Here is a 9,818-nt window from a genome sequence, read left to right as displayed (position 1 = left end):
TGTATAATTGTGAAAATGAATGTCAATCCCACGATGCGACCTTCTTGTTTAATTTGATGAAGTTAAACTACTATGACAATTGTGTTGAAGTTATGTTCATATTCAATATATATTAAGATACATATGCTTTAAGAAATTATAAAGTGGTATAAATATACAGAGGAAATATTTAATTTAGATTAGATTCAACAAATTTTTATTTTTTAAAAATTTTTAAAAATTATTTTCGTCAGACAAATTGGTCCTCCATTACTTTTAACTAATTTTTTTTATATATATATATTGAAAAAAAAATTTTTGCACGAATTATGTTATAAGATAATTAAGTTAAAAAAATATATCATTTTAAGACAGACTATTCTTTTTTTAAAACGATAAAAGAACTAATTATTTGACAGAATTAATTTTTAAAAATTTCTAGAAAATAAAAATTTATAAGAGACTAAAATATCCAAATTTTCTGATGAATCGATTTGGATGTTTATTCAAATAGGAGAAGTCTAGGAGCCAGCAACTTTATTAAATTTTGGCCAACATATAACTAGCAAAAGAAAAGTGAATAATCTCACACTATTAAAAACATTATTGATAACTACTTGATGGAAAAGTATAGGGTACCAACATATTATCTGCCAACTTATTGCCAATAATAATTAATTATTATATTTTAAACACATATATAAAGAGATACATCCAGAAAATATATCTATAAAGATACTTTTATTAAACATAGCTATATAAAAGACATTTTTATTAGACACATCCACAAAGACACTTTCATTAAATACCGTTATAAATAAGAGTTGACAGAAATACTATTGGTAATATAACAGAATTACTACTTGATAGTTATAAATCACAAAAGTTGCTGCCCGTAACACTTCAAATATTCATGCATGATTCATAAATTCAAGTGAGTGATACAATGGTTGTTCATTGTGGGATTCTCACTAACCGTTTTTACAGCATTAAATTGGAAATGCGTGCTTACCTAACAGACATGAAGGAAGGGAACAGGTCCGGTTTTTTTGCGGATCCTGTCTTGTTGCTCATCCGTTTTTACTGTTTAGGTCTTCATGAATCATGAATACTGCATGCCAGGGTGTTCAACAAAACTCTATCTCTAACACAATGAGGGTACCCTCAAGTAGTTTAACTACTGTTTTAAGCATTATTAGTAATAAGGCATTTCATTGAGTAATAATTGGTGATGCGATTGGGAGCTACAGCTAGATAGATAGGAAGCATTATTGACGTCCACACCAAAAATTCATGGTGTATATTTAAAAGGAGAAATTTAGAAATTAAACTTATTTTTATTAAGAGAAAATTTCACTCCCCTCCTCTACGAAATGCTAAAATGACACTTTCCTCTCCTCTATTTATAAAATGTACATTTTCCTCTCTAACTTTTAAAAAACCTCATCTTTAATCTATTTTAAATTTTTTGTGTTAACTAATATTAACTTTATCTATTTTTTAAAAAAAATATTATTTTTTATAAAAATATCTTTTAGCAAAATTTTATTTTTTTTATCATTAAATTTTGCTTACTAAAATATCATTTAATAAATTATTTTTTATTTATTAAATTGTATTTTTATCAAAATATTTTTTAAAAATTTTAATAATTAAATTATTTTTTTCTAAGATAACCTTCAATAATTTTTTAATTATTAAATTATGATTTTACCAAAATTTTTGTTAATAATTTTTTATATTTTACTATTAATTTTTTAATATCAATGTATATTATTTTAATATTAAATAAAAAAGTCTTACCATTGTTAATATGTATAACAATTAATATATATTAATATTAAAAAATAATCTTATTAAAAAAATTTTAATATTAAAATAATATACATTGATATCGAAAAATTAATAGTAAAATATAAAAAAGTTGTTAACAAAAATTTTGGTTAAATCATAATTAATAATTAAAAAATTATTGAAGGGTATCTTAAAAAAATAATTTAATTATTAAATATTTTGGTAAAAATACAATTTAATCAATAAAAAAATAATTTATTAAAGAGTATTTTGATAAGTAAAATTAATGACAAAAAATAAAATTTTTGTTAAAAGGTATTTTTGTAAAAAAATAATTTATTTTTTCTTGAAAAATGAATAAAATTAAAATTAGTTAACACAAAAAATTAAAATGGATTAAAGAGGAGATTTTTTAAAAGTTATAAAGGAGGGGAATGTACATTTTATAAATAGAAGAAAAAAAATATCATTTTAGTATCTCGCAGAAAATGAGAGAAAAATTTTCTCTTTTATTAAATATATAAGATGGCAGATGGGTAAAATATAATAATTTATATGTATGTATATTTTCTTTCGTTGATTCATATGTGTTTTTCATCAATTGTTGGCCAAAAAAAATTTATTAGTCCTCTAAAATTTCAAATTCTAAATATACAAAATTCATAAATAATTTATGATTCGTTACTTATAAATTCAAACTAAAGTTCACCTATAAATCGAAAACTATAATAAACATGCATAACAAACCACATGAAATCTAAACAAATATAAATAAATACGTGGCTGTGTGCTCTCATAACAAATTTATCCCACAAAGTCAAATATGATACCAAACAATTAGGATAATATCCTTAACAGTTCTATAAAAATGAGTAACCGATTATAGCACAACAATTTTATAAATATAAACTCTTTATACATAGAAAGTATGCTATTTAATTTGAATATTATATCTCAACGTATATCTCATCTAAGTCAAGAAAAAGTTAATTTGAGTATTGAGTAGGACGAGTTATACCTTAAAAGTTAATCATCTATACAAGAATAATTTATATTAAAAATTTTTATTTTTTTTAATTTATTTTTGTGAGATATATATAATATTAGTTGTAAAAGCTTCCCACATTCACTCGTCAAAACGCATCATACTAAAAAGAGGTATTCACACCTTTATAAGGCATGTTTCGTTCTCCTCCCCCAACAAACGTGAGACCTTACATTAGTTCATTTGTGAGTGGACACCCAAAAAAAAGTTAATTTGTAAGCTATTTTACTTGGATCTTTAAAAATTAATGAGAAATAATAGTCAAATAGAATTTTAATTTTTAAGATATTAGATTTTTTGCAATATTTGTATCTATCATAGAGTTGTTATTCATTAATTTAGTAAATTTTGGTTGATAAAGATAAAAAAAATTAATCATGCATTAAAAACAAGAATAATAATTAGGATAATGATAAAAAATTATGTTTAAGATTAAGAATTAAAATCTATTAATTATATTCATAAATCTAGGTACGTTTTTGCTATCAGATGTCTTCTTTTTTTATAATGAATAGGATAGGACATAACTTAAAATGTACAAGTTAAAAATAAATTAAAATATTTTCTAGTATTAAGTTTCATGGCACACATGAAATGTAGTGTAGCACACACGCATGATGATACCCAAACGAAATGATTTGATTCTTAGGCTGAGAGAGACATGTCTCCTACCTTCAAAAGATGTTAACATTTTAAAGATGCATCATCGACAATAATCACATGTCCTTGCAGTGATACTAATTAAACAACCGACCATAGAGAAACGGCGATTTACATACCAACATTCTTAGCCAGAATATGGGTTAATGGGGTCGGTGTCACAGTCAAATCATTAATTAAGTCCCTTGCTTAATTAATAAAGATTTTGTTAACTCGTACTCTGAATACATATATTGAAGATATCATAAAAATAAATATTTTATAAAAATTATAACATTTTTTTTTATATTTTAATACATTAAATATATCAAAAATATTTTAAAAAATATATTATCGTATTTTTAAAATATATTCTTAAGATACAAATTATTTAAATCTAATCAATAATTATTATTAGTATTATATTAATTAACAACGCGCCAAGGTTTTGGGGACCAGTTTTCTAACTTCCGTGATTAATTAAGCTTAATCTTATGCAATTAAAATTACATCCGTTGAAAAAGAATATTTATTTTTATACACTACTCAACCAATTCAAAGGTAAGAACATTACCGAGAAGGTGTAACATTATTTATAAATCGATAATGCGAGGAAAAAAATATTTAAAATTATCTTATATAATATAATATTTATAATTTTATATATAATATTTATAATTATATATTTATTATATCTAAAAGTATACAATTATTTATAATGATAATTAATAAATTGTTAAATAAGATAATTTAAATTGAGTTAATTTTTTATTATGTTTGAAAATAGGGAGTCCATCAGATAAAGAAGTCTAAAACGTCTTTTTTTAAATATATTTTTTAGTAATTAAAATTTAATACATATAATCGATTAAATCATGTTATTTTTGTCAAAATTAGGCCAAATAAATTAATTTAATTGAAAAAATAATGAATCAAATCTTGAACTGATCTAAATTAATATTATTTTTATAAAAAATGATTACAATACCCTTATTATATAAAATAATTAAAATACTCCTATTATATATATATATATATATTGAAAATTCTAAATTCTAACCTATGATACTAGAAAATTAAAGTAAGGACTAGAATTTAGGATTCTCAAAATTAATATATATAATAAGAGTATTTTAGTTATTTTCTATAAAAGATAATATTAATTTAAATCAGTTCAAGATTTAATTTACCATTTTTCGATCAAATTAATATGTCTGGCCTAATTTTAACAAAAATAATACGATTTAATCGATTATACGTATTAAATTTTAATTACTAAAAAATATTTTAAAAAAAAGATATTTTAATAATTTTATCTAAGTAACTCCCTTAAAAATATATTATGTAACAAACAAAATCACAATATAATTAATTAAAAAAAATATCAAAGGATATTAAAATTTATTTGTTTTACTATTATTTTGTCATCAATTCAAATTCTTTAGTTAAATAATTTAACAAGATATCTTATTTTATATTTTTAAATATCAATACTAAGTGGGTTAAGACTTTGACCTAAGTATGTTTTGTATCTGGGATTTCTGAGTTCTAACTCTTTGTTCCAAAGGTATAGGCTTGCAAGTGGGTTTAGGAATTCCTGTAGGCCATTCTATGCATCCTTTTATCTCACGTGTTACATGTGGATTCATCTTCAACCTACCGTCTCTCTTTTCATGATCACTAGAGGGACTATTTGCTTTATCTAATTTGCTGAGTTCAACAGAATTGGCGCCTCTTGATTCCAAGAACAGATGGACCATCTCATTATATCTTTCTTCAAGCTTAGCCCTCTCTTCTTTTCTTTCTTTCTTTTCTTCTTCATATCTCGCCATGAATTGCTTCCAACATAACCTGGCTTCACCAAGTTTTTGTGTCAGTTTCTCATTTAGCGACTCCATCCTCATCCCCCTCCTTCTTTCCCTGCTTAACTTCTCCTTCAAGTCATCCACCGCTGCTCGAATCTTCTGTCGTTCCTCTTGGATATTCTCCAGATATCGTTCAACTCTTTTCTCTGACGATTTTTGTGCAGCTTTAAGCTTAACGATGGACCTTTGAGCTCGATGCAGTTCTTCTACTAGCATGGTAACAATTGAGTCGGAATCACCTACTAATGTTGCTTCCTGTTGTTGCATAGGGGATAAGAGCTGAGAATAACAAACGGTTAGGAATAGAATCAAACGACTTTGGAAAATGACAGTGACAAGAGAGAATAGACAACTTTGTTCGTACTTCACGTATAAGTCCATTTCTTGAACGTAAGACAGTTATTGGCTTCTTTTCTAGAGAATCTTTTGTGGCACTTCCTTTATTGCTGCTTAGCTGAAACCAAAACAATCATGACACAATGAGCAAATAATAATATAGATTATGTGGTGGCCAATAAATCATGATGATTCAACCAAAATGTTAAAGAACAAGCTGGCCATAGTTTTGTTTTCACTTTTCACTGACACTACTATATTGTCGGCGGTTATTTACACACAATTCTTTCCATGCTTGCTATACATACATCGCCAGTGAAGTGAAGTCAAAGTTATTAGGTGAAACCTGACTTTGAGTTGTTTCATGTAAAATTAATAGTAAAAATTCAGATGCAGTCGACTTCACGTAGAGTTAATAGCTGAGAGTCATTAGATATCTAACGATTATGAATTATCAACTTCACGTAAAATAGACTACACCTGAATTTCCACCAAAATTAATAGTTAAAAATTATTAGAAAATTTAATATACCTCAGGAATGGAGGAAGCAACGGCGTGATTGGATACATCCATGAAGCGCAACTGCCACAACGCAGCAGCGAGCTTCCTAGCCGTGATATCGGTGTTTGGGAAACGTCGTCCGAAATTCACGGAGGAAGTGTAGCCGGAGGAGTAGTGTTTATTATTATTGCTGAGAACGATGCCGCGGTGCAAGGCGGAGGTGAGTGCTGAGTTGCGATGTTTTCGTCTAGGGGAGAAGGTGTTGGAAGCCATGGACAATCAAAGAGAAGAGGACCATGGACAAAGGACACAAGAAAATAAGTGCAAGTAATGTAAGATAATAACATATCTTTATCCTACTAATTAGTGTCATCTCTCTATATATAGATTAAACCATCTATTTTTTTTTAAACAACTTTTTGGCCTTTATCTCTAAGACTCTAACTGTCACACTTAATACACGAGAGAGTAAGTAGGAAAAAAACAAATTATATGTATGTGTGTTTAACTTTGCATTGATATATATATATATATACTATTAATACTAAAAATGAAAAAATGAAAAATATATAACAAAGATGTATATAATATTTTTTTTATTGTATTATATATTGTTCATAATTTATTTTAGAATAATGATATATTTATATATATACACTAATTTGTGAATATTTTACTATTTTTAATTAGAAATAATTGTATAAAAAATTTTAAAAAATCTTTATAGTATAAAAAATATATTAAAAAATTTATACAAAAAAATAGAACAAGAATATAGCAAACATTGTTTTAGAAAGTGTTTTAGAAGTATTTTCTGTACGGAAGATGTGAGGCAGGAATGGCGGGAGCAAAACACCGCTGCAAGTACAACTCGTTCAAGGTTCAACCTACGAACAATTTATGTTATAGAAACCTCATAACTGATCAATGATAAAGTTAAGTAGTTCAATAATGCTAGGGAACAAAATGGTTTCAGTAAAAAATCAACAAAGTTGAATTCAAAATCTCTACGTAGATAGTGCTTATGCTAGGGTATTAGGATATTTTTTTCTTTGTAAATTGGATGATTCTGTATCTATTTTTTATTTATTTATCATATTTTAGGTATTTGGAGAGAGAAGGAGGGTGAAGAGATGGAAACTAATTGAATCAGTTTCTGTGATTCACGTTGCAATGATACTGAACGTATCTCCTCCTAATTTGAATATGGTAAAATATTTAATAATCAATATTTTAAATTATAAATAAATAAAAATAATTACTATATTTATAATTAATTAAATTGTTCCATTCTTAGTTGATTTGGAGTTGGTTCATATATTTCTCCTAAATAGTTAATTCATTTCATTTTGGTATCATTTGCTCTCTCTCTATGTAATATAATATAATATAAAATAACAGTATGTGAAATATGTATTTCACACCCAATAAAGATTAAAGATTTCTTATTTTAAATCTCTTAAATTTTCTCAGTTTGTTTTGCCTGATTTTGTTTGATACAGTTGTCGATTAAATTTGTATCAAAATTTTAATTTGAAAAGCAGATACTACTCAAAAAAAAAAAAAAAAAAACTCAATCCAAAATTGATTGATTTAGTATTAAAATTGGTTCTTAGTCATGGATATCCTCGTATAAAATGTTAGGTAAACAAAAAAAAAAAAGCTAAAATTTGTCTTATTTAGCATTAATTAATTATCGCAATAATTAATGAATACTAAATAAAGTAAGTTATGGATGTTTTTGGCTGATTTTCTTTGGTTACCAAATATTTTCGTAAAACAAATTGGTAAATAAAATACTTTGAATGTAACTTAAAAAAATTTATTAAAATGAATATACTTAATAACTTTAAAAGAAATTTACTTTAAATAACAAAGAGAAAATTTCATTCCCCTCCTTTGCGAGATACTAAGATGACACTCAATTTCTTTCTATTTTATAAATATATATTCCCCTCATTTTTAACTTTTAAAAAACATCGTCTTTAATCTATTTTAAATTTTTTGTGTTAACTAATATTAACTTTATTCATTTTTTAAGAAAAAATAAATTATTTTTTGAAAAAATACTCATTAGCTAAAATTTTGTTTTTTATCATTAAATTTTGCTTACCAAAATACCCTTTAATAATTTTTTATTGATTAAATTGTATTTTTACCAAAATATTTTTTAAAAAATTAATAATTAAATTATTTTTTTCTAAAATACCTACCCTTCAATAAATTTTTAATTATTAAATTATGATTTTACTAAAATTTTTGTTAACAATTATTTTTATATTTTATTATTAATTTTTTGATATCAATATATATTATTTTAACATTAAATAAAAAATCTTACTACTATTAATATGTATAACAATTAATATATATTGATATTGAAAAATAATTTTACTAAAATTTTTTATTTAATGTTAAAATAATATATATAGATATCAAAAAATTAATAGTAAAATATAAAAAAATTGTTAACAAAAATTTTGGTAAAATTATAATTTAATAATTAAAAAATTATTAAAGGATATTTTAGAAAAAATAATATAATTATTAAATTTTTTAAAAATATAATTTAATCAATAAAAGAATAATTTATTAAAGGGTATTTTGGTAAGTAAATTTAATGATAAAAAATAAAATTTTTGCTAATGCGTATTTTTTTCTTAAAAAATAGATAAAATTAACATTAATTAACACAAAAAATTTAAAATGAATTATAGAGGAGGTTTTTTAAAAATTAAAAAAGAGAAGAATGTACATTTATAAAATAGAGAAGAGAAGAGTATTATTTTAACATTTCACAGAAAAGAAGAGTGGAATTTTCTCAATAACAAATGAAGTTGAACTAGAGAAAGAAAAAATAAAGGAAGGAAACAAAACTTTAGAATGTATACAAATAAATAAATGCAAATAATAAATAAAGGAAATAAATAAAAGGTGTTGATTTTAACACTTACATGCATTTACATTTTATGACTTTTTTGGACGTTAGTGTGATTGTGAAATTTTTGAAAATTTTGAGTGTAATTTAAAAATGTTGAAAATTGAGGTTCTCTCCTAACCTACTTTGATTTCTCCTTTTATAAATGACAAATTTAATCGTATTGAGTGATACTCTCTATCATGATCCAATTTTTTTATTGTTTTCTAAGTTCATCTGCCAACGTTGTTATCATATCTTAATTATTAAAGAATGTACTCTACGTTCTCTTTTTTTTACTAGTAAAAAATCTATTCCTCATGTGACATCAATTTAACTTCGACTTAATCTTACTTTTGACCTCTATCATAATAAATGGATGCTTTTGTCATGTCATATTTTTTTCTAATCAAAATTTCATCAAGTGTCGAATATTTGCACGAACTCAGATAAAGTTTGTAAATATCTTTTTGAGAGAACAAATAGAATTCTCTGTAATATAATGGTAACAATTACTGTCGAGTGAATATTTCATTCGGTTTCTGATAATTATCTCAAAATGACAATGAACTCTCAAAAAAAAAAAATATTTAATTTGATTTTTAATTTATTTTGGAATGTATTAATTTCTGTGTCAAAAAAATAATATTAACTTTTTTTTGGCACAAAAATCTCGTTATCCTTTCAAATTAATTATGAGAGCTAGATTAAATTTTTTTTTTAGTCAAAAACCTCATTATC

At 24.1% G+C, this 9,818-nt stretch overlaps 1 protein-coding gene across 1 annotated transcript; it reads right to left on the bottom strand.

Annotated features, from left to right (window-relative positions):
• Positions 1-4,959: 4,959 nt before the first annotated feature.
• On the bottom strand, positions 4,960-6,491 carry LOC107635902 (uncharacterized). Its single transcript, XM_016339452.3, has 3 exons — positions 6,191-6,491; positions 5,687-5,776; positions 4,960-5,601 (listed from the first exon to the last, which is right to left on the bottom strand). The coding sequence occupies exons 1-3, from the start codon at positions 6,431-6,433 to the stop codon at positions 4,960-4,962; spliced, it is 975 nt and encodes a 324-aa protein (XP_016194938.1). The 5' UTR covers positions 6,434-6,491.
• Between the last annotated feature and the right edge of the window lie 3,327 nt (positions 6,492-9,818).

Source organism: Arachis ipaensis, chromosome B4 (assembly GCF_059453495.1).
Source record: "Arachis ipaensis isolate K30076 ecotype BB chromosome B4, ASM5945349v1, whole genome shotgun sequence".
NCBI lineage: Eukaryota > Viridiplantae > Streptophyta > Magnoliopsida > Fabales > Fabaceae > Arachis > Arachis ipaensis.
The sequence above is the reverse complement of the archived record's forward strand: the minus strand, read 5'-3'. Positions and strand labels throughout refer to the sequence as shown.